Source organism: Acanthaster planci, linkage group LG02 (genome assembly GCF_054643075.1).
Source record: "Acanthaster planci isolate LZ-2023a linkage group LG02, COTS_SCS, whole genome shotgun sequence".
Lineage (NCBI taxonomy): Eukaryota > Metazoa > Echinodermata > Asteroidea > Valvatida > Acanthasteridae > Acanthaster > Acanthaster planci.
This window is the reverse complement of record NC_141778.1, coordinates 20,307,806-20,333,267: the sequence shown is the minus strand read 5'-3', so window position 1 is coordinate 20,333,267 and position 25,462 is coordinate 20,307,806. Positions and strand designations below refer to the sequence as shown.

Genomic DNA, 25,462 nt, shown 5'->3' with positions numbered 1-25,462 from the left:
GACGAAGTACACCGTACATGTACATTACCATACTGCACACTATGACGTATTTGGTCCCGTATGTCTCGTATGAGTGATGCGGGTAGGTACCAGACGAATGTTGGTGCAACAGGTTTTTGACACAGTATTTACTTCCCGGACTCTGCTTCACTTAACCTACATTTTTAAGTAAAACGTTGGTGCTTATTGACACTTACAAAGTCCAGAAAAGAGGAATATCAAATCTTTGACACAGTACGGAACAATCTGATGTGTTTTGATCGACGAAATTTGTGAGTGGTCATTTTTACTACTGGTCTAAGCATATAGGTACACGTAGAAATATCTACCTCCATGGTCTTACGTTAGCATGTTATTCATTGAAACCCAGGTATCGCCTCGACGGAGACTGTCGGTAGAGCAAGGAACACAGACACGACATGCGACAGACTGCAGAAATTTTATTGGCGCACCAACCTTGGCTTGGGAGATAAGCAGTCAATCAAGGGTTCATATGTCACGTTTGTGAGTGGCATACGCCTACGTGACCAGAGAAATGTTGCATCCTGACTCGACTTAAGCATTGTTTAGAAGTCTGTGGCCTACGGTATGCTGCGCTCCACTACAGTGTACCGTCCATAGGCCACATTAATGGGGCTAGTTGGAAATTAAGACAATTTTTACGTAGGCTTATTTCCCAACAAAATTGGGAGTTTGCTTCGTTAAAAATTTATGTCTATTTCAGCATTCTTGCGGTGGACATCCTGGAACTTCTGTACCTTGTTGAATAGCACGATGGGTAAATTTGCCCCATTGCCATGGGTTAAAAGTCCATAGTGAGGTCACGCCAACTGCGTGAATTTCTGTGATGATTGGCCTTCATTAAGATGATGGTTAGCCCATAGCCTAAATGATAAAACATAAATGGTAAATCATATATCATGTGCATGTATCTATATCATAATATTGCCTAGAAACAGAAAAACTTGGAGGCTACTTTCTTTCCTTGAATTTTGTACATATGGGGAAAGAGCTCCATGTAAGGATGCCACTTGACACTCTGTGCACAAATCCTATAAGACTGACCTGAAAAATTGTGTTTTTCCAGTAAATGACTTGGTATTTTCCTCCTAAAATGAACTTTTCTGGACGTGTTTTTACATTTACATTCTGATGGCTAATAAGTCACTGTAAGGAAGAATTACTGGCATCCATATGTGGAACTCTTCCCCATAATGGACTTTGGAAAAGAAAATTGATCTTCCATTGCTTTGAAAGGCATGATCACTTTATATTCTCTCGATGTTCATGTAGTTAATGTGCTTTCTTCTACCACCAGGGTGCCATCAAGATGCCTGTACTGTATGCAACTGTAGCAAGGGGCACAACCGTGCTGGTCAATCATGCAGCTTGTCAGGGTAACTTCATGGAGGTCACGGACCAGATCCTTCCCAAGGTTCCTCCACAGAACACCAAGCTGACCTACTCACATGACAATTACCTGTTCCACTACATCTCAGAGGATAAGATTGTCTACTTGTGCATCACAGACGATGTATGTCTCTTGTAGAGGAAAATGATAAATGGATAATAATAAACCCTCATTTCCTTATCACTTAAGATAGTAGATAGTGGAAAGAATCCACCAAGCTTTGGACTTGAACCTCCATTCTCTGGATTACAAAACTATTGCTCTGCCAACCAAAGCTATCTAGCCCCAATTTGGCACTCACAAATTTGCCCAAATAGGCTGCTGTAATTAACCCAACAACCCATGCTGAACCCAACAAGGTTATGCCTGATTTCAATGGTCCCTGTAGTAAATCTCTGTTGCATTGTAGCAAGGGCTACAGATGAAAACCTACACTGTTCTATTGGTTTTGGGGCGAAGGGGTTGATTATCAGTCTACTGTTTTGACAGGCTTCAGCAAGCTACTTATCATTTCTTTGTTTCTTTTTAAATGTTTTTGACAGGAATTTGAAAGATCCAGAGCCTTCATGTTCCTAGGTGACATTAAAAGAAAGTAAGATCCCCGTATACAAATCTTTATAGAATGACAGTTACAAGACTACACAACCACAGAGGAATTCATGTTTTACTTTTAAATTCCAGGAGATATAAAAAGTGAATAGTGTTTTGATGAAGTTGAATCTTAATATTGATTGATGTAACGGTCAAAATAAGATATCCTGTGGATTTGTATTTTACTTACCTCCTCATTATTGCTGAAAGCAATTAACTCTCCAAGTAATTCTTGATAATGAATATTTTAACATGTTACAAGCTAATTCTTCTTTTTCACGTGAATGGATGTAGTGGTTAGGAGATGACAGACAGCTTGTTAGACACATTAAAGTCACATTATACACTCTTGCTTCATGCCCAGGTTTCAAATGACGTACGGGTCCCGAGCCCACACAGCACTTCCATATGCAATGAACAGCGAGTTTTCCCCAGTTCTAGCCAACCAAATGGTATGTTACAGAATTTATTTGTTCATTGTGTTATGTATTCCATACTCGGCCTACCGGAAAAAACCTCTTTATTTGGTGTGTTTTTGACTGGTTTCAGAGGTACTATTCAGAAGAGACCCCTATCGATAGACTTGGCAGCGTGCAAGCCGACATGGAAGACCTGAACCGCATCATGGTCAGAAACATCGGTAAGGCAACAATTTGGTCATGAAAGTTAGTTTCTTGCATGAAGAGAAGTATTTGCAACGGAGGGGTTTTAGGATGTCAGCTTGTATAGGCCTGTTGTCTGGTGAGTTTGAAAGTTTTAAAAGCTTGAAGCCAGCTGTGTCTGTACTCTGTCTCTCAATGCAAAAGGAATCAGGAGTTTCACATTCTAGTCAAATTCTAATAACAGAGAAGCCTGATCAACTATTTTGCCTGTGGATAAGACTTCCAGTACAATAAATCACATGTTAATTGATTTGACAACAAAAACCAAGTCTTGCACACTCAAACCTTTTGTTATCTTTACACCCAACAGAATCACTGTCCAATAGAGGAGAAAGGTTGGAGCTGTTGATTGACAAGACAGAAGATTTGGAAACCACGGTAAGTTTGGCTCAAGTGCAGTCAGGCATAAAGAAATGTTCAGCAACTTTTCCCATCCCCAGTAAACCTCCAACTGCCTTTGTGGGTTCTGAATAAATTCAAGTGTCTCATGCCAGGAATGTTATACATAATTTCAAAGTCTGTACAACCTCAGGGGAAAAACTTCAGACATTTCAGCTTTCACAATTCACCATCAGTAACATTGTTGCCCTTGGTGCTATGTAATTGTAACTGTGTTGTACTGTGCTTTTAATAACTTGTATTCTATGAATTTCTTGCAGTCTCTCACGTTCAGGAAGAGCAGTAAAACACTGGCCCGGTCCATGTGCATCAAGAACGTCAAATTGATCGTTATTTTGGTTGTCATTGTAACTGTACGTTTGATCATTTTGTTTTCGTTATCATTTGTTTTTTTTCAATGATACGTCTTGAACAAATTTTGAGTTTAAACTGAATGTAGTCTGGAGTTCCATGTGGTAAAATATTGAATTCTTTATAAGTACTCAGAGTGCTTGTGACAGTCGCACAAAGGGTGTACATGTACAGTGATAAGGCAAGTGTACATTGTGAGCCTTTAGGTGTTTATAGTTATGAAGTATACAGACAAGGTGGAAAGCAGCATGAGAGTGGCTTCCTTTAATTTAAAACCCTAACCATGCCGAAGCCAACAAGGTTATGCAGGATTTCAGTGGTCCCTAGGAGGTTACGGTTATGAGTGCATTTGATATTATGCCCGTGTGGCACTCGTTTTATAACTCAAACATGCGGTTCACTGTGTCATTCCTTCAAACCACCCATCTCAGCTAGCAGAAATTCACATTGTGTTAAAACAAATGGTAACAAAGTCTGACAGCTCAATGTCTTCAGAAAAAGCATGGTTGAAAATGCAGTCAACTTTCAATTATTGTAAGAATTTCCTCTGTTTTTATCACAGCTTATAATCTACTTCATCATTTCGGCCGCATGCGGAGGACTGAGTTGGCCACGCTGTGTCCAGCACTGAACAATACCAGCCATGTCTCATGATCAGTGTGACTGTCTCACTCAATACTGACTGCTCCAAAATAGTACTGTGGACAGCACATTACACAGTATGGTGCGCTGAAGCAAAACAGGCCACATCCCTCATGAATAATGCGTGCAGTCTCATTTGGCATATTTAATCACACCACACACCAAGACAGGATTTTTTTCAGAACAAAACTTAGCACGTCAACGTTCAAGCTTAGTGTTGGACGTAATAGATGCTTGGCAAGAGGGTACGTTCACTGTGCTTAATTGTACATGAGTGCAGTTAATGAGACAACTAGACAAGTAGAATTCTGAATTCTCTGACGATGTATCAACCACCTTGAAAGATGTCCAAAAGTTTGGATATGATGCCAGCATGTCGGAGATGAAGGAAATCACAAGAGCCTTTTCAAGGACACAAGACATGGCCACTGATTCCCCAGTCTCGGGTTTCATCCCATCAGACCATGCCAGTGACTTCAGATCATGCAGAGAACGGGCCAATTTCCAAGCCAACAACATTCAAGCAAGCGGATGTCTCCTGTCTTGCTTTAGCAGATAGTGAAATGTGGCCAAAGCTGTACATTGCAGAAAATTATAGATTTGAGGTCTGTGTGGCTTCATCTGCACGGCAGAAAAACAGTGTGATGGATTGGTCGTTTCCGAAACGGGCTTCCAGAGCTACGGCTAGGTCTATTGTCTATGCGTCTCCGCGCATTTGTAATGGAGCGAAGACCTAGACCTAGCTCTAGACAAGAGATTCAGATACAGCCATTGATTGTCAGTGTTTGTGTCGTATCAGCTACATGTTTTGCCCACACTGCCTTTCTCTACAAACAGCTCCGAGCACTCTTGTCAAACATGTGAAAAGGTAATGTGGAGGGAGATTGGTAGAAAACAGTACCATTTTATATTGAATTTGGAAACCAATCTAAGTTTAAAACCTTTTGACCCATGTGATCTTTACAAAATGAAATGTGCAAATTAAGTTCACCTACATGTATCTACTGTGTGTACTTCAGTTAATGAGAATACTTTCCAGTTAAATTTGTGCTAATTCTAGTTTATTCAGATGAAATGGATTAAAAGGGTACAAATAAGGTGAAAATTGGCCTATGTTTTGCAGTGTACCAGAAATCTACCGTATTTTGTTGCTATTTAGATAATTTTTTGTATGCACCACGAGAAACAAGATTCAACCTCGGGTCCCATAATTAAAAGTAAAAGTATGAGTCATTCTGCACCAGACAGGACAAAGAATTATGATCAAGCTGAAGTCAGCTGAGGCAAGTATCATTGTACACAGGCAAGGCAAAACTTCGTTTGCAGATGCCATGTGGTATTTACACTCGACTGTCTGTGGTTTGAAACATTTCCAGTGATGTATTTTTGGGAGTCTATACCACAGAACGGTCGCATACTTCACAGCATTCCAGCAGCTGAAATTGTAAATAATTGCTAGTGAGATTACCATGTGCAGTAAATTAAACAGAGGCGTAGTTGGCTTGGTAATTGAGCAGTCCCACGCACCTGCTTGCGTCAAAAAGGACATAGACGAATAGTGCATTATTCCATTTTTGTTGGAAACGCACTGGGAATGATGTGGTTGATTCCAATAGTGGATTGAAACCAACCAACAGGGTGCTCAATGTTAACACATTGTTTAATTTGATATGATTAAAAAAAGGCAGGCTTGCTGAACTTGTCCATTTTCGACTGGAATTCAGCATGCTTTTTTTTCTTTTTTTACAAATTTTTTGTTATTCTCCGTCATTGAGGGAATTTAAATGAGGGCAAACATTTTGAGAAATGTAAAATACAAAGAATTGCTGCAAACTGCTTTTGTGGCAGCAGTGACTTCCAATAAATGATTCAACATAGCAGGGCTCGTGTTTCAATCCTAGCAGAATGGCAAAGGCAAACTTTTCCCCACATATTTGCACCTGTTCAGAATTGACGAGAGAGAGAAAAGGGGTTTCTCGTACAGAGCATACCCACACTGTGTATCAAACAAGCTGTGTAATACCTGTGTGTCGCCCAATACACAGTAGTTTTATGTGCACATAGTGCATGACACTTGGAACTTTTGTATACACGTGGGCCAATGGGAAACATTCCTGCTTGCCTTTGCCAGAACTGCAAGTTTGCCCAGCTGATGTATTAAACCAGTGTTGGGTTTGAACACGTTGACTGCCTCATAGTCAGGTGTACTGAATTCTGCCAGTACGAGTATACTCATAGGAAATGATAGGCTATTGTAATGTGAGTTGAGTACACTGGCATCACTGACAAACACAACAAATACACTGCTGGCAGTGGGAGGACATACATGTGTAAAATATCCAAGTTCAAACAGACACCTGAAAGGTACCTATTAAATATGCACATATGTGTACAGCACTTGGCAAATGGGAACGCCCATTCGAAATTGTGCGTGGCAGTCAACGTGTTAACCAACACAAAATATATGGTTCATTTAAATCCACTTTATAAGCCATCTATATATAACTAATATATTAACATTTCCTTTTTATTTGTTGATTATCCTTTTGCTAGCTGTACATCATTTATAGCTGCAAAGTTTATTCTCGCATATATTACGTTTCAAAAACATTTTCACTCGAAACAATTTCACTTGGCATTTTATTTTGAATTTTGTACAGTATAATGAATGGTAATTGGTACTGGGAGCCAAGGAAAATAGAGTTACAGGGCTTAAAATGTTTATTTTTCTATTCATGTCGTGGGAAGGTCTTTGAATCGTAATATATGATAGCATGTAAGAATTTGTATTGCATGTACAATTTTGTATTTGTTACCTAACATGTTGCATAGCGGCAAAATCGGTTGCCACAGTACAAGTCTTTTGTAACCGTAAAAACTCGTATGCATTTTGACACTTGCTGTCGAGGATGTCTTTCACCTTTTTCATTACTTCACAGCCATTTTGAGGTTACTGTGATGAAACACGCTGCTCATGGCTGTGCAGTACAGAAGCAGTGGATCACTCACTAGGGTACATTGTCTCTTTGTACTAGAACAGAACACTTCAGCAATTATTTGCAGCTAATAATGACGAGCTTAAAGCATAATGTCATCATGCTTTGTGCGCTTTTCTAAGGGGGACTCGGTGAATTATGTCCCACCGCAATGCCATAGGAAAGCATGCATGTATACAAAGTATGGTGTCATTATGGAACAAGTCTATTGCAAAATATCTACCGTTGTCATGAGTTAAAAGCGCTGTTAAATGAACAGGAGACGGTGTCATTAATGAAAGTACTGCTGCAGTGGCTACCATTGAAATATGGTGGACTGCTACACAGTGATTTGGGATTTATGTGTCCTGAACACAGGTAATAACCATCCTTATCTTCAGGCAAACTTGAATTCTCAGTTCTAATTGGTCAATCCATAGAAACAGTGTGATATATAACTGTATTGCACCTTTCATATCAAACCCTGCGTAATGCGCTGTTCTAACTAAACGCATTGCCCTATTTTTACACTAAAAGCAAACGCACATCTGCATGACTGTAAATTCAAAAGCGACGTGTTTGCCTGTGCTGATTGTCACGTGTTTAAATGCACGTACAATTCTGACAATTTCCTTTCTTAGTGTAAGCCCTGTTTTTGTTGTTATTGAAATAAGTTAAAACACAAATACATGTCATTCCAGTGCTCCCCAGATAAAATTGGAGCATTGTGGTACATCGGTGTTACTGTTTTTGCTGTGCGCTGTGTGATGTCTTTTGTCTTCTTTTTTTAAGTAAAGTGCGCATAAGCCCCTTTACTTTCTTTACTGCACGTCAAGTTTACTTGAAGATAAACTTACTTGACTTGAAGACTGTGCTCATGCCTCAGTGTCCAGTATACCAAGTGGCATACTGGACACAGATGCACTACACTTCTCTGTGTTCCACTTGTGCTCGTGAGATAACTAATAAAGTACATCCATTCCAAGAAGTGTGTAAAACATGCTGATTGTATTGTAGAATATACATGTAAACGTATATTGTTGGAGCAGGCTTAACAAGTAGAGCATTATTTATATATTAAAGGGGACTTTTCCCACAGCTATTTGTAAGTGCCTGAATCGGCCGACACTTCTGACACAACTTTGCTAACTCGCCAATTTTTAATGGTCAAATGAAGGAGAGAAGTGACTCCGTCCACAACCAAGTTGTGCTGTCCACACCCATGGGCCAAGTAATTACTGGGTTTTGAACTCGCTAGTTGTAAGAATCTGCATGTGGGCCACATGGGCCAAAACTGAAGGGTGAACAGTGTGGTATCATCTCTGAGAAATGTCCATTAAGTTATACACATTCACCAGAGTAAATTGCAGTCCCATAAATCTAGATATCTGTGTATCAAAACTAAATTTATTTGTACTGACAATTTCTGCTTTTGTTCATTGTTACAGCAATTTGGCATGCAAGGGCTCTAGCAACACAGCTTATACAAGATTAAAAACCCATTAATTCTAACAGAACAAAACAATCAGAGAGGAGTCTGTGAAGCCTTACTGCCCAGCATTTCCAGAGTAAATTCCAAAATCAATTCAAAGGTTTTGTGGTGTTCTGAAGTACCACAATTATATTTTTGGTCTCTGTACCTTATGCAAACCCTCGACATCTGTCATTGTATTTTTGAACCTGTAAATACAAAAACATGAAGTGTAAAATATTGCAGCAGTCTTTTAACTGAATGCTGTTGTTGTAAGAACATGTAAGCCCATATGTGTCTATTCAGATTTATCATGCTGACAAACTGATGAGTGCAGTGCAGCAAAAGGGTACAATTCCTGCATTATTAACCTTGTATGAATATAAGATCTTAAGTGCCCATGTGTAACACCAGCACTGGTATGGCGTGTATCAACTTGGTTGTGTACATTTTGCAATAAAGAACTTCAAAAGCAAGGCTTGGCCGGGAATTTTATTCCTTCATTTCTACCGTTATGCCCCCTCCCTTTCAAATTGGGGATTGAAATGCCCCCCTCCCTGTATGGGCCTTCTAGAAAATGCAACATCTTTTTGCCATTAATGTTGCCTCTCTGTTGCCAGTCATACGCTCTTTTCTCAAATGCGTAAAGGCAGCATTAAGCATCAAATTTGAAAAAAAAAATTATGTATCAAATGCCTGAAATAAAGGCAGTGTTAAGCAACACGTGAAACTCCACATAAAGAAATCATACAAGTTAGGTATCACTCATAAACTTGTTTTTGTTGTCAGCTCAACTAAGTAATTTTGAACTCCAAGGCAGTCCTAATTTCAAAAGACATTACAGTTAGTCTTAAACAAGTGTCAACCGTAGGTAAAGGTGTGAGATTAACACACTACAAGTTTCGATAGAAGAACTTCTGCCAGTATAAATATTATGTGAAACTATGAACTATACCAAATTGCCGACCAAGCTCCTGTATTATCTTCAAAATGAGTGACAACTGTTACCAGACGTGTGCAGAAGTGCCAGTGATAACATGAACAAGACAAGAGAAAACAAGTGCAAAGAAAAATAGATCAAAGTTCAAAGTCAATGACCAGGCAGATGCCTTGAGGTTGAATGCAGATATCTCCTTGTAAAAGTCCAAGGAAAAAAGGGAAACTGCAGTCAACTCTTGTTTCTACTGCAAGGTTGCTGAGACCAGCAAAATGACCTTGCTATTACCAACCTGTTACAAATGAACTGGAAAAAAGAGAGACAGACAACATAGAAATCAAAAGAATTCAAGGGACTGAGGAAGTTTCAGGATTTGTTTAAAATAGTACATGCGTTTATTACAAGCATGCTCTTGAAGTTGACTGCATTTTCTGTTGGATCCCTTTTGCAAAATCCATTTTGAAAATAAGTCTCAAAACCTTTGAAAATAGACAAAACGAAAAGGCATCGTGACAAACAAGACCTACAGCCTCATCTCAACGAACATCCTAAAAAAACAAACAAAAGCAAACAGATGAAACAGGAGGGTGAATTCTCAACCTCCTGTTTCAAGTCAAAAGCAAAACCTTTACTTCCCTGTGTGCCCACTAGTTTCTAACCTTTAGCTAGTCATGCTGTGGTTGTCGACTTCAATTTCTCAGCAGATCTTAGCCTTCCTCTCTCTCCTAGTCTTCTGCTTCTGCCATGGCTTGCGGCCTTGTCGCCCATGTCCTCATGAAAACGACACAGACAGTGCTAGCTTAAAGTTTCCAAGAGGGAGCAAGGAAACAGCAAAGATAGTCACATTCAGCCAGCAAAAAAATGTCATAAGGTTAGAGAATAAATTACAGTAAACAGAAGATGCTAATAGCTAGGACTACACTAAGTGGAAGTCTGCAAATCAGCTCCTAGTATTTAACTTAATCATAAGCAAGGCTTTCGCTTATTTACAGTTGGCTAAAAAGTTTGGAGGGGAAAAAGCTTTTCTGTTAGATGCGCTACAAAAATACAATAGTTTGGTAAAAGTTAATATTGATTACCTTTGAGGGAACATCTGCAGGCTAAGGCCTACTCCTGTCAATTAATTCATCTCACTGTTAATAATTTAAGACATTAGTTAACCATGCATATCTTACATAAAATCTAACAGTAATCAGATCTTACAACAGCCTCACACACCCTGCAAATCTGAGGCCAAGTTTGAGTGAGAACCATCTGTCAACCAGTGGTGGATTTTGCATGGTGTCCACTGCACATGTTGTGCACAGGTTACCAGAGAGATTTGACCAGTAGCAACCAAATAGTCATCACTCAACTTGTCCTCAATCAACCTTAGTAAACAAAACGGCTACCTGGACCGAACCATTACAAACCGATTCGGGAACATACTTATTTAAGTACATAAAACCTCTTGATTGTCGAATTCTCCAGCAAAGGCTAAATCATTCAAACTTCAAGTGTCTCTCTGTTGAGGCTTAATTTTAATTCTTAAAAAACATAGTCTACGATCATTACAGCACCATGCTTACTTTAGAAAAAAATACATTAGTTTAGGGGGTTCGTTCAAAGTTTTCAACATTTTCATAGTAGTACACAGAGTACCATTTGAAGGCCCCCCCTCTCTCCCCCAATTACTACTTAATTATCAACATTTTTCTATCAGTATCCTGAAATATTGACAAACTCCCATAGGCACTAGATTGTTGGAAAGTGCCCATTATTACGCACACAGATAAACATTTTTGAAAACCTTCATGTTTTAAAAAGAAACAGAATCAATATGAAAAACATTTAGATACATTATTGATATATAAACATTCTTCTAATCACTGAAGATCACGTCCCCGGTACTACAACAAAATTATGTGGGTAAAAATGGATACCACATTGGGACCAATGTGCCACGATGAGCTCACAGCTCAAAATCACAGGCCAGGCATGTACATTTGCACACGCGTGCAGTACATCATATCAACATGGTGTGTACCGAGCTGCACCAGGCATCATGGCGGGTAGGCCTAAAGTACATGGAAAGTACATGTACATGCACGATGCATGCAAACCTTGCATACTTAGGAACAAGCTTTCAGCGCACAACTGGCTATTACATGTAATGCTTGCTTTTCCTTGACTTTTCACGCTTTACATATAAATGAGAATACTACTAAAAAATCTACATTTTACAGGACCCGAAAAATCATACGCGGCCTACAACCCCCTACTCTCTTGTACGCTTTGTGAGAGCATGAAAATATTGAAAACTTTGGATGGCCCCAAGTTAGGCAAAACCACAGACTTGAAAAGACCAAGATTTTTGGGGGGGGGGAGTTATAACTTGTTGCCCTTCCACCAAATCATACTAACTGAGTTAATTTTTTTTTTTAAACAAATATTCTGATGTTTATCAGAGTTGAACAGGAAACTGTTGACAAGCAGACTTGTCAGATGGGTGGCTGTTCCAGATCTACCGCAGCCTCTGTGTAGGAACTTTTGCCCTGGCAGGGCTTCCGTTGATGAGAGAAGTTATTTTGTTGAGACAGTTGTGGAGACAAAAACTTCTTCTCATAACATATTTGGATAACTCAATATTATGCAGACTCCATAAAGACTAATGAAAGCCATGTTTGATTCAATATTTCTTCAGGAATGAATTCAATATTTCGTTCTTTATTCAGAACATCTTCAGGAATGAAGATGTTCTGAATAAAGAACGAAATATTGAATCAAACATGGCTTTCATTAGTCTTTATGGAGTCTGCATAATATTGAGTTATCTGAATATTATCAGTGGATCACTAACATATTTGTCCTCCTAACAATGACCATTCACCATGTGCAGAGGCCCCTTACTACAAGCCAGATGGGCAGTAAGTGACTAACACTCGTGAGTCATACAAGTCAGTCATGCCTCGGGCAACCACTTAACAAGTGAATGCGTGCAGACCATAGCACACAGAGTACACCTTTTGCCTACGTCTACCTGACAGGAAGCGAGCATCCAAATTACAGGTCCATGGTCTGGAGTAGCATGTGTGCTAACCGAAACCACAAATGGGAAAGAAACTGTCCCTCAAGATCTTCTCAACAATCAAAATTTTTAAATGTTCACCACTAGAGGGTGCTGTTGTGCAAAGGTTCTGCAGCAGCAGGTAATGTAAATAAGAACAGAGAGCGAATAATTTCTCAACTACTGCAGCATTACAGGTAACAACTGTTCAGTTAAGTATCCTAGGGTACAAATTAAACTATGGCGATGCCAGTGTGGTGTTGAGTCCATCCTAAGTCATTCAGCAAGACCAATTACAAACCTTATCACAAGACTAGTCATAATTAATGGGGTGAACAATAACAAAACAATGCTTTTGTCACAGTCCCATTTGAAGAGCTATTGACTTGTATTAACTCTGAATAATTGTGATGGATTTGCTGGGACTTGTGATGGACTCTGCCACAACCAGGTTTTGCTGCCTTTCAAAAGTAGTCATCTCAGCCTCGGCTAATTCTGTTCTGCTGAATTAGTGCATGAAACTCCTCTCTCTAATACTTGGTCATCGTTGGTGCTTTGCATGTGATTTTTTTTTACGAAGTACGCATTTTGTCCAGGATGGGCATGATCCTGTCAAAGCGTGGCCGCTTGACGGGGTCTTCGTTCATGCAGATCTTGATAAGTTTGACGATGTGAGGGGAGACGCCAGGTAGCATGTCGACGCGAAGTCCCTCACCCACAATCTGAGAGGAGTTGGCAGAGGAAAATGGAATCAATTCGGCTAAAAGAAACATTTGACAACTGTGTGGTCTCTTTAAATGAAGTAAGTGGTAGCCACTGGAATTAGCCTGCAAGAGGGTTTTTTTTGGGGGGGGGGGCTGCATGATTTGTGTGATAAACAATGAATGGGCATTTTTCAAGAGTTTAATTCCCATAACATACCTACTGCTCAGGTTAATCTTAGTGTTTAGTCAATGGCTTATTTCTTTAACCCCAATCCCCTATTCTGTGTGAAAGATTATATTGAAGTGAGGACCATTTGGATTGATGTATACATTAACCTTATGTTTGAGTAACATCCTAAGAGTGATTCAGTAAGGCCGTGTCACACTTTGTACAAATATACTCAAAAAGTACAAGATGAGTCTAACAACAATGATAAGATGTGGTGCTTCAAACTTTAATATTGAACATTTCGTGTATAATTCTCAAAGCGGTTAGGGAGCGTCTAAAAAATTAGGAACGTTCCTGTTCCGTTGGACCGTTCCCACTGGAACGCTGGCGTTCCAGACTGTTCCAGGCAGCGTTCCATTGGGAACGCGTGTTCTCAGTGGAACGGTCCTGCAGTTCCATTTGCAATCGGGAATAAAGATTTTTGGCATTCATTTCCTTGACCCTGTGTCTGCAGGACGGCAGCTGGAGTGCAGCATTTTGTGATTTACTCCTCATGAAGGTTAACTTTTCTCCCTTGTTTCTTGTCCATATTCATCATGGCCTAGATTACCATGCAATGACTTTAGAGTATATCTGGGCACCGTTAATTTTATTGTGTTAATGTTAACGTCTGTACTTGGAAGTGTTTTATTCATTGTCAGGTTTGCATGATAGAGGAATTTATCCTCGCAAGTTTAAATGCATAAGTATTCCATCATATCAGAAACAATTTAAAAACCTAACCTGTAATTGAACGGGTGCAGGGTGAGGTGTTCAAATATCATGGGAAAGATTGAACAACACGACCAAGGCAATTAAGCTCGATGTTGGTATTGCAGCCTATAGCACACCAACATATACATGTACTTAGCATGAAGTCAGCACATAGTGATTTTCACTTTTTTATCTCAGTTAAAAACAAAATTTCCTTCATTACATTAATAAATTTTGCCACATCACATTCCATCTTAGGTTTACTTACAATTCTAAATCAAAATTAGGCCTACCATAAAAGCAAAGTAGTTCGTTTATCATGGCAGGCTCCATTTTTGGACATTGGCTAAGATTTGTGAATGGTCAATATGAAGCTACCCGAATGGGGGACGTTCCCATTGGACCGTTCTCACAAAGAAACACAGCGTTCCACATGGAACATCGCGTTCCCAACGGAACGGCCGAACGTTCCGGAATGAGAACACAGCTTTCCATTGGGAACGTTCCGACCGTTCCGAATTTTGAGATACTTCCTTAATACCCGAGGCACCTGTTGATGAGGGTCTTGTCCACGGACCACAAGCACCCTGATCCCTGTCAGGATTCAGACACTAGTATTGCCATAAATAAGTGAAACGTGTAACACCATTTGACCATGGTGCTTTGCTCATGAGCCACTTTGGTAATTGAAAAAGGCAAGGTTTTTCAGGACCCAAGTGCACACTTGAGTGGGCATATGGCTGTGCTGATGAGGCAGACAGTCGCGTTCGCTCGCTGCTGTTCCTGAAAGACCTCGAATGGGTTTCAGTCTAGGCATGCACAGTTGGAATACCAAACTGGCTGATCAGGATGTAAGAAATACGTCATAGTTGTTCCTCAACATGTATGTTTATGTACAAAACCCAACATTCATCCTTCATTCCATCCATTGCAAAACTCAATGACTGGATTTTCAAAATCTGTCCTTTAAACATATGCCATACACCGAATAGGTAAATATTCCAAATTTCCAAGAAAGGCTTTGCACGGTAGCCATCTTGTAGGGCAGTTCTTTTGTTCCACAGAGAAATTTCCTCTGTGCGTACCCTGTGGAACAAAAAGCGCTGACCTGCAAGATGGCAGCCATGCAAACCCTCTACAAGGGGAAAACACTCCTTTTCTACCTTCATGCCGATTTCCATGGGTGTCATTCCAGCAAAAGGGACTTCCCTAGTCACAAGCTCCCACAGCAGAATGGCAAAGCTCCACATGTCCGCTGCTCTTACGTTCATCTCCTCCGGGTTCTTCTGAAGAGCTGATTAGTTAAACAGACAAACTATTAACAGCCTGGTCATCATCACATCGTTATCTTCAGAGCGGTCATTACATAACCCATGAAAGTAAGGGTGGACGCAAGGGTGGACTTGTTATCTCAAAAACAATGTTGGACCCTTTGCCATTCCATCCACACTTCCAACACATTCTTAATTGGTACCTTCCTCCATTCACCCAAATTCCTCCAACATAGGGTACATGAATGGCATTACTCTTGTGACTTTTGACGTTAACTGTCGAGGGGCATGAACGCCCCCTGATAGTGGCCGGGTTCTATCTTCTTTATAGCTGTGAAATCCTCTGTTAAAACCCCTGGTGGATTTTTTGAGAATCTGGGAGGGTTGTAGAAACAATGAAAGACGACTGATGCAGTGAGGGTAGTGGTGTAATGACGTCTGAACCATGCAATTCTCAACCAAACTTGTCCAAGCCAAAAATACTGATTTTTAAAAATGACAAGCTACCACAACCGACGATCTTTACAAAATCGGACAACACAAATGTTGACCCTTGGTGGTCATCTTATCAAAATTTGTGAGACAATTCTTAAGGCATCAACCCGTTTTTGAAACTCAGAGACAATGTCACAAAGTGATATTTGCTACAGCACCTGGCTGTGGCGCTAAGCCACTTGAGTGCTCCCCACACGTCAAACCTTCAAGGACTAATTCAAGCCACAAACACAATCAGAACCCCTCAAGTGGCTACTCTGATCCACTATAAAAACAGACAGCTGAAGATCTACGAGAATGACAAGGGAGGAGTGACGTTACCCTCTGGTGCGGCCCAGGCTGGGTGGAAGAACTTGCCACGATTCTGGAAGGAGAACCTGGTGTCTCCCATGTTAATCTTGGCTGACAGCTCCTCGTCAATCTAGGACAAATAATCACGACAAAGAAACTGGTGAGGACCTCAACTGCCATTGCGAAAATGAATCTGCTCGGTGCAAGACTGTTGAAGGCATTGAGCAAGTTGCAAGCTAGCTTTCTTTACAGATGGTTAGCCAATAGGGGAGCTGGGTTGGCAAAGTAGTTCTCTCCTTGCCTTTCACCTCTGTGGCCCAGGTTTGGAGTCCCCGGCTTGGTTCACACGTGGATTGGGTATTCAGTCCCTACCTGATTCTGTGGGCTTCACCCAGAAATTTCTTCTCTGGGGTTTTCCTCCCACCTCTAAACATGTAACCCCTTCTTATTGTCTCCTCTCTATAGATGTGGGTGATTGTTTGTCATTTGGCAGCTGCCTGGGGCGCCCTTATTTGCCATTCGCTCGACCGTGTTTATTGTCTTCATTGTACAGCACTTTTGAACATATCTGTAGGATTGTGCTTTATAAATGTGAATACGTTCATTTATAAGGGTTTCTAGATGGAAACATCAGTGGTAAAATATATCATGATTCCTTCCTTGTGGAATGTGCCCAATGTCAAGGTGCAGTCCACTAATACACGTAAGACATGTAACACAAGCACACTCCGAAAAAAGGAAAATGACCAGAAGGATGACGAAGTATAAAAATGTGACAGCATCCTCCAGTGGCAATGTAGGGATGTGCACGACACATCAGGCTTGAAACACTGGACGGATAGATACAATTGACCATGGCTATATCTAATAGCTTGGCTGCTACTAGGAAGAACAGACCTGTCTATCACTACCCAGCGGCTTACGCAGCGAGGTGTGGTGAGCTGGTGAGCTGTCTGTCACTACCCAGCGGCTTACGCAGCGAGGTGTGGTGAGCTGGTAAGCTGTCTATCACTACCCAGCGGCTTACGCAGCAAGGTGTGGGGAGCTGGTGAGCTGTCTATCACTACCCAGCGGCTTACGCAGCAAGGTGTGGGGAGCTGGTGAGCTGTCTATCACTACCCAGCGGCTTACGCAGCAAGGTGTGGGAGCTGGTGAGCTGTCTGTCACTACCCAGTGGCTTACGCAGCAAGGTGTGGGAAGCTGGTGAGCTGTCTATCACTACCCAGCGGCTTACGCAGCAAGGTGTGGTGAGCTGGTGAGCTGTCTATCACTACCCAGCGGCTTACGCAGCAAGGTGTGGGGAGCTGGTGAGCAGTCTATCACTACCCAGCGGCTTACGCAGCAAGGTGTGGGGAGCTGGTGAGCAGTCTATCACTACCCAGTGGCTTACGCAGCAAGGTATGGTGAGCTGGTAAGCTGTCTATCACTACCCAGCGGCTTACGCAGCAAGGTGTGGGGAGCTGGGTAGACACACCCATTATTGCCATCCAGTCAAAACTTTCCAAAACTGTCCATCGTAATATTCTTACAACTGGGGATGGAAACCAAGTGGGAATAGTTTCCAAAGCTCCTGGTGAAGGCTAAAAGCCCTCACTGGAGCTGAGAACATTCCTGTGCACCCATTACTCAACATACCATGATGTTCCTGCTGTTGAGATAATAACGTGGGATGAGAGGCTCCATGGCATGCAGGAAGGCCATGCCTCGAGCAATGTCCACCGCAAAGCGAAGAGTCTGAGCTTGATCAATCATGACATCTATGGTGGACAAAAGGAATTTTTTGTGAGGTTTTTTTTTTTGGGGGGGGGGAGCTTTTTCTTCTTCAAACGCGCCAGCTCCAAACAGCACATAATGGGGTTACGACGTCAAATTTGAAGCAGAAATCACGCATGTTACCTACACGCACAAGACACCAAGGATTAAAAAACATGCATAAGTTTGGAGCTACCGACCCCAAATGAGATTGACAATTTCAGTAATTGAACTGGCCCGGAGCACTGCAAAGGTTGCATGACACTGGATATGAAGAAGTGGCTATTCACTACAAGTATAAGAAAAGAAGAAGTATTTCTCATCCAGGGAGAAATGTTGCAGTGGTATCCTACTGTTTATGTTACACAGCAAGGGGCGAGCTGGAGAGGCTGTTTGGACATTAAGCATCAGTTTCCAAGGGGAGATGGAGGGGAAGAATAAAAGTTCCTCCTACCTGATGCCTCATGGAGAAGATGGTAGAGCGAGCCATGGGGCAGGCGTTCACTCAGCACAATCAGGTTGGGCGGGCTGTTGACGCAGCCCAGCACGGCGTGGATGTTGGGGTGAGAGAAGATGCGGAGGCGGGGGAACTCCTCCCCGAACTCTCGGGAGATGCGGGAGGTGATGTTGTTGACCCGCAAGACCTTGGCCATGACCTCTGTGCCTTGCCACATACCTTTCCACATCTGGGGACAGACAGGGTGATACATGGGTTGTCTCCTTTAATAATCATGGTGGAGGGGATCTATTTATACTTCATCAAGGAAAACACAGTTATAACTGTTTAGATTGACTTTCAATCCAAAATACATTGAACAAAGACAGTTAAGTGGAGTGAGATTTCAGCTACATCATGCAATCTTAATGACGTTATACTAGTGGCCTGCCATCTGAGCTACACGGCCCTTTGGCAATCTATAAATCAAAAGTTAAACTACCACTCTTGTAAATTTAAACAGACTACAGGAAAAGTAGAAAAACTCATTTGCGGCCTTACATATTCATGCAATACTGTGGAATCTGGAAAAAATTGGGAACCACAAGCCCATTATATCCAGACTGTCAAACAAATCTGGTTGTTGATACTAACCGTCACTGAGAGGTTTCAAGAATTATGTTTTCTACAGGGAAACTCAATATACACAGGACCTTGATTATTTTTCCCACAATAAATTAAAGAGCATACCTCCCCAGTTGGGCTGCTTCCAATTTTACTCTGCAACTTCACATGTTTGAGGTCGATCCCAGCAAATCTGGAGAGTGTACCATCTCCTGCCAAAGACAGCAGAAAATATTTCGCAACATTTTGGAAGGAAATGTCAAGATCTGTTCACCAGTGTTGAAACTTTGTGACACATGGAGCTTGTACATTTTGAAGAGGCAAAACTGCCAGTCGAAAACTGTTTTTGCCTGTCGTCAGGACAGATGACCAGATGAGATAGAGCCAACATTTATGTCATTTTGGAAATGGTAACTTACGTGTTCTTGTTTTCATGCCGCCCCAATTGCTGTTCTTGTAGGGTATTTTATTGAGGTCTTGTCCATTAGCTGCAGCGCGATCTGTGCAATGGAAGAAAGACAAATGACAAACTTAACTGTCTAGGCAAATGAAGTTGTTTTTAACACACTTTGAGCAATTTTACACCTGTTTTCAATTTATGAAGACTTTTGTTCAAATTGAGAACCCCAAACTTACTCATTGATAACATTTCTGAGAAAGGGTTATTGCCACGTACATGCTAACACAAACAACAATGAATCACTAAACTTTAAAGGTAGCAGTGATGTATCGAAATTCCAGCAGTTTTCTGTGTTCGAATCAGTGCTATATTGTGATTCCTCCCTGTGATGACATCAAAGTTTGCTCATGAATGTGGAAATTTGCATTAGCACATAAAATCAAGAAGCCACCAAAACGCCTTCCAAAATAGCGGGACAAAAATTGAAAACAAGGTTGATTGAAACACCAAGGTGAATCTTCAAGGACTGTAAAATGAAAACAATTGCATAGACCCTATAAATTCTAAACTTTGCCCTTATTTTTTCCCGATATAACGCTCCTACCAAAACATGACTAAGGTGCTGCCTAACTCTGGTAATTTTGTTGATCAGAACAATAAAAAGTGAAACTTCTTTTGGTTGTGCATACAACAACTGAATCCTGTTGAATTTGGCATGTATCAATTTTTATTGAGCGGGGGGTGTTGGGGGAGAAGGGAATCAACTGACTTTGTTTTTATTAAAATAATTACATTGTTGAAACTGAAAATCATTTTATCTAGAACTGTGACTTAGAATCATGTAAAAATTTATCATGTTAAGCCGACATTACTTGTGTTATGTGCTTTGGCATTTTTACAGGTCTGATTGATGGCTGTATTCTGTTTCATGTTTTTGGACCTAAATTCATCTAAAACCTTTGAAATCATTGGTGGAATTGTTGATTAGTCACAAAGTGGATTATTTTGACATTTGAAATCCATGCAGTTTAAAAGTTAGAATTCTTGATGAGATTGAAGCCAAAATCCTTCATAATCGCATTCTTTGTGCACGTACATGTACTTGGATTTTCAAAAAGTGTCTGGCCCAATGTAAAGCAACAGTGGCTCAGCTGTACACTGTACCATTGTCACTCCCCGTCCCACTTCCTTATAGGAAGATCGAGAAGAGTTTTGGCCAATGGGAAAGGCAGGATGAATCTTTCAACAAGATGAGGGTCAGGTACCTTTCAGAACACTGGCAAGTCCAGGTTTGGCTTTGTCTAATGGTGTGTCTCCAAATTTGTTGCAAAGGCTGACTAAGGCACCACTGTTGACAAGATCCTGCACGATGGAATGAAGCAAACATGGAATATATTGAAATGTACATCTAGAAAAGAGCAAACTAAACCAAGACCTTAGAAATCCTTACAACAATGCCATCAGGACGTGAGTTTGGGTAAAGCCCTTCCTGAGCCAATGTAGCCCACAAGGTTGGTGTTAATCACTGAAATGACTGAAGAAACATGTATTTCTCTTATCCCTGGATGAGATTCAGGTCCATCACAGCTAATGCTAGTACCATTCACCCTCCTGGGTGGAGAGAGGCCAAGAGGGGAAAAGTGACTTGACCAAGGTCACAACATATGTCCAGCTGCTGGATTCGAACCCGCAAACTCACAGCTGGAAGTTACAAACCCTAACCAACTCCACCACACACCCCTCCAGAGGGGACAATGTACCACAATGTATGGGCCAACTTTGGTTTGGGCACCCAAAATCTTTCAGGGTCGCCATGAGGAGTAAAACCTTGGATGGAGGGATTTTGGCAGGAGTCAATTATATGCAACTTTCTAGGGTAATGTTACTGTGTACAGTAGGGCAACACCATCCACACACATGATGTACCATCATATGTATCATCACTACTGATTCAAAGTGACTTGAATTTGGAGTTTACAAGTCCCAACCCAGCATAAAAGAAAAGTAATCAGATTTGCATAAGAAGTCTCTGGTTCCACATACATGTAACTGTATGCCGGAGTCATTCAGATGAGAATGGCATGCCGTGGAATTGGTCACTTGTTTCTTACTCAGAAACAAACCAACTGAGTGTGAGACTTACATCGGCAATGAGTTCATAATTCCAGAAGCAGGCATAGTGTAGTGGGGTGTTACCATGCTCGTTGACTGCATTCACGTCAGCTCGTAACTGAAGAAGCTATGTAGACCAAAACAGGCAACTTGTTATTCATCAAATTCTGACACTTACAGAGTACCTTCAGGCAAACTTGAATTCTTCATTCTGATTGGCCGATCTATGGCAACAAAGAGTGTATAACTCTTGACATACATGTATAACTGTGTTGCACAGTCCACGTCAAACCCCGTGTAATGCACTGTTGTAACTCAACACACCGTGCTATTTTTACACTAAAAGCAAACACACATTTGCATGACTGTAAATTCATTACGTAGCGCATTTACCCGTGCTGATCGTCACATGCATTTAAACGCACATACACTCATTACTGCACGTCAAGTCTGCTTGAAGATAGAATCGTTATCATGGTATACGGGACACAGACACACTACATTATTCAGTGGTCTACTCACGCTCAGTACATGTATGTCACCTTTACATACAAGTGTATGGATCCAGTGAGCAGACCAGACCGCTTTCCTTGTGCCTACAACTTGTACATGTATGGGCAGCCAAAGTAGCAGAATAACAACACTCTTTGTTTGGAGTTTGATTTGACCTCGAATGTGCTCAAAATGTGCATTTGTGCCATAAATTTTAAAGAGGGTTGTATTTGCATTTAGTGTTTAGTAATACACTTATTATTATCTGATGTTTCAAAAGCTCTTGGAATGCTTTACACTCAGGGAATTATTCTTTTACTTTTGTACTGATGGCAGCCATAGTTTCAGTAGCTTCTTATGCAAAAAACCCACAACTTATATGTAAAATGAGCAGACCTTAATTTCCTTAAATTGTATCATAGTACGTTAACCTTGTGCTGTTCAAAGCATACAGGCTGTCATACTAGAGCTTGATTTGCAAAAGAAAGTGAAAACATTTTGTAGTTTGTTCAACAGTTGAATAGATTATTCACTGTGTACAGTACTTCATTATATGCAGCTGAGTGATGTTTTGTAAAACAGCGTGGTGTAAACTATTAAAGTTAACTGTGATCGGATGTACAAAACTGAGCACAATAAACTTTAACTGCAATTAGCAAAAATGAAGAAAACAAATACATCTAATGTATCTTCTATCACAAGAGAGTAACCATGGCTTTATTTTATTAGGCTACGATAAATGAAACTTCAGTGGGTATGAAACAAATGGACTTTGCAAAAACAAATTATATGGAGAAAAAAAAGGATGTCCAGTAATCAGACTTCTCTTCCAAGGTTGGGTACAGAATCTACTTAAACCTTTTGTCCAAATTTAGGTTTGTTTCCAAAGATTTGGCAATGAGACTGGCAGGGAAATGTGACGCTAAGATACTAAATTCTTTCTAAACTGATACAATTCTTCACCTTTTGCACAATATCGCGATGGCCGTGTGCTGAGGCAAGATGCAATGCTGTGTCATCACCCATATTGGTGGCATTGATCTTAGCTCCTCGACCAATCAGCATCTCGACGATGTTGGTGCGGCCTTCCTTGCAGGCCCAATGCATGGGACTGAAACCATGGTCATCACTGCAGAGGGAAAAGGTTTGTTCCATCCCAATCAAATTGTTCATACATGTACACTAATTGTGACCCACTCTGTGAAACTGAGTCACAAGTTGCCAGAGGCACATTTGAGTTGAAGGCCTTTAAAGGAATCTTGCTCAATGTAAAGCAACAGGAGTCCTCAACATGTTTCACACACATAATGTCCATTTTCATCGTGATGATACCATGGCTCTGGCAATTTCTGGCTCATTTTCACACAATGGGTCCAAGTTATATGTGAGTGAAAGTATGAGACATGGACAAGTACGCACAACCTACTACACATAAGCCATTGATGAGATAACGCACACAAATTCTTAGCCTCCTTGGCCAAATTTGATCCATTCCCAAACAATGTGGACTATTTATAGATAAGCGTATTCAATAGCATTTTGTATACGTAAATTGTTTGGTCTGTTGAAACAATCATTTTTCTTTAATTCAGAAGTTGCATATAACAAGTGAAAGGAAACACACATGCATGCAATGAAGTTTTTGTAAGCTCGCTTTTAATGCCAATTTGTACTCTTCTTCAAAGTGCGAAAATAATTTGAAATCCTTGTGGAGTTCAGTGTACTAAAAGTGCACTCTTTTAAACTTTGAAAAATTGTCCAAACTTTCCTATAAGAATGAGGGCCCTGTTGCTGTGATGTAAATTAGAGAGGATGCTGCTCCGTCTACATATTACAAAGCTCACATTTTAAAGTCCTAATTTGTTCTTTGAAACCATTTCTGAGAAAACATTGCCTGCTGGCTTATTGGTCAATTGGAAATTTACGATTGCAAACTGTGCACAAATCAATGCAACATTGAGGTTCAGTGCCCTTGATGACATCGCAGTTTTGCTCATACATATGCAAAGCTGCATTAGCATAAAAACAACAAGGCCCAAAAATGCAGATTAAAATTACAATTTGAAACATAAAGCTGCAATTTCAAGGCCTGTAGTGGAATCATTCTATTATATGATCTCTTTAACTCCACACAGATCAACTTGCTGGAGATTTCCTACAGACTTCCTTCCTGTCACAATCTGGGACTGCAAAAATAACACCGTACTAAAGGTGCAGACATCCGGACTGTCCACTCAGTTTTCAATTTGAGATACTGAACTCAATACATACCTTCTGAATAGGAAGATAAAGATAAACAGTACATGTACATGTATTATGGACAAGCAGCACATCTGAATCATACAATAAATTTATGATTCCAAAAGTTTCCCCACATTTCATCATTATCAAAAGAAATCAAATACTGTACCGTAACTTTAACTAATGTTGAACCTACTACTAGGAAGAGTTCCACACACAGATAACCAGAGCACACCTAAATCAGACTGCTTTAGTATTTTACCTGCTAATTCACCACTGTAGGGAAATTTTAGTGATGTCCATGTGTGGAGCTCTTTCATTGTTCAAAACTGTTTATAGTCCCCACATTACAGGGCCACTCGGTTTGGACTATTTTGAGTGAAAGGAATTAATGGAAGCAAAAGCCTATGAAAGGTACTTGGACCCTACTATCTGACTATTGCCAAACCATGTCCAAATGTTAAAAAAGGCGATTTGTAAGGTCCAAGTTACTCAGACTAAATTGGGAAGGGCTTGTTGGGAAAATCCAATGGACTTACCCTTGGTTTGGGTCATTCTCCACATTGTCTAACCATACCCGTACATGCATGGCATTGCCATCACGAATCTGAGAGAAAATATCCTCCATCTTCTTTGCTGTCTCTGCTGAGTCTAGTCAAACTCTAATGTCAGTTCAGACTTCAATGATGATGTCTGAATGTTTGTTGTGACATTCAAATATGAAAACTTTACAGAGGAGATCTATGAAACTAGGCTTGTCATCCTAGCCGCAGCTAACAAACTGTGACCCAAAGATAACGGTCAGTTAGTCCGTTGACGACAAGTCAGTTATCCATGCCTGCAGGCTACACAGCGGTGTTAGGTTTCAGTGCGTGTAACTTTTGCAGGGTGATGTGGGCTAGGGAATATCCGCCCATCCCAGCTAACTCCGCCAACTTTCAGAACAAAATTTCCAAGCAAAGTGTACGAATTTATAGATTACAAGGATGACAAGAGTAAGCTTCAATCCAATATTTCGTGATAGGTCCAAGCCAAAACCCCAAAAACGTCCGACATCAAAGACGAAAAAGTATCACAACGAGGAGTTCTTGTTACATGAGTTAACTAAACCGCGAATGCTTTCGGGATGACAGAACGGTGCCAGTACAGTCGATGCCTACCGATAGTAGGCTGGTGACTGGGATAGCGATGATCAATTTTGATTAAGAGGAGTCCAGGTGCCACAATAATTGGTTAA

The 25,462-nt window shown here is 40.8% G+C and overlaps 2 protein-coding genes across 2 annotated transcripts; one reads left to right on the top strand and one right to left on the bottom strand.

Annotated features, from left to right (window-relative positions):
• The first annotated feature begins 68 nt into the window (after positions 1–68).
• On the top strand, positions 69–8,978 carry LOC110979786 (vesicle-associated membrane protein 7-like). The gene is made up of 8 exons (XM_022235841.2): positions 69–272; positions 1,319–1,534; positions 1,954–2,003; positions 2,367–2,454; positions 2,552–2,642; positions 2,975–3,042; positions 3,324–3,416; positions 3,977–8,978. The coding sequence occupies exons 2-8, from the start codon at positions 1,331–1,333 to the stop codon at positions 4,043–4,045; spliced, it is 663 nt and encodes a 220-aa protein (XP_022091533.2). The 5' UTR covers positions 69–272; positions 1,319–1,330; the 3' UTR covers positions 4,046–8,978.
• Positions 8,419–25,380, bottom strand: LOC110979821 (scaffold protein ILK-like). Its single transcript, XM_022235915.2, has 11 exons — positions 24,765–25,380; positions 22,948–23,113; positions 21,524–21,619; positions 20,646–20,742; positions 19,400–19,480; positions 19,107–19,192; positions 18,375–18,606; positions 17,804–17,925; positions 16,199–16,298; positions 15,275–15,405; positions 8,419–13,207 (listed from the first exon to the last, which is right to left on the bottom strand). The coding sequence occupies exons 1-11, from the start codon at positions 24,851–24,853 to the stop codon at positions 13,058–13,060; spliced, it is 1,350 nt and encodes a 449-aa protein (XP_022091607.1). The 5' UTR covers positions 24,854–25,380; the 3' UTR covers positions 8,419–13,057.
• Positions 25,381–25,462: the final 82 nt, after the last annotated feature.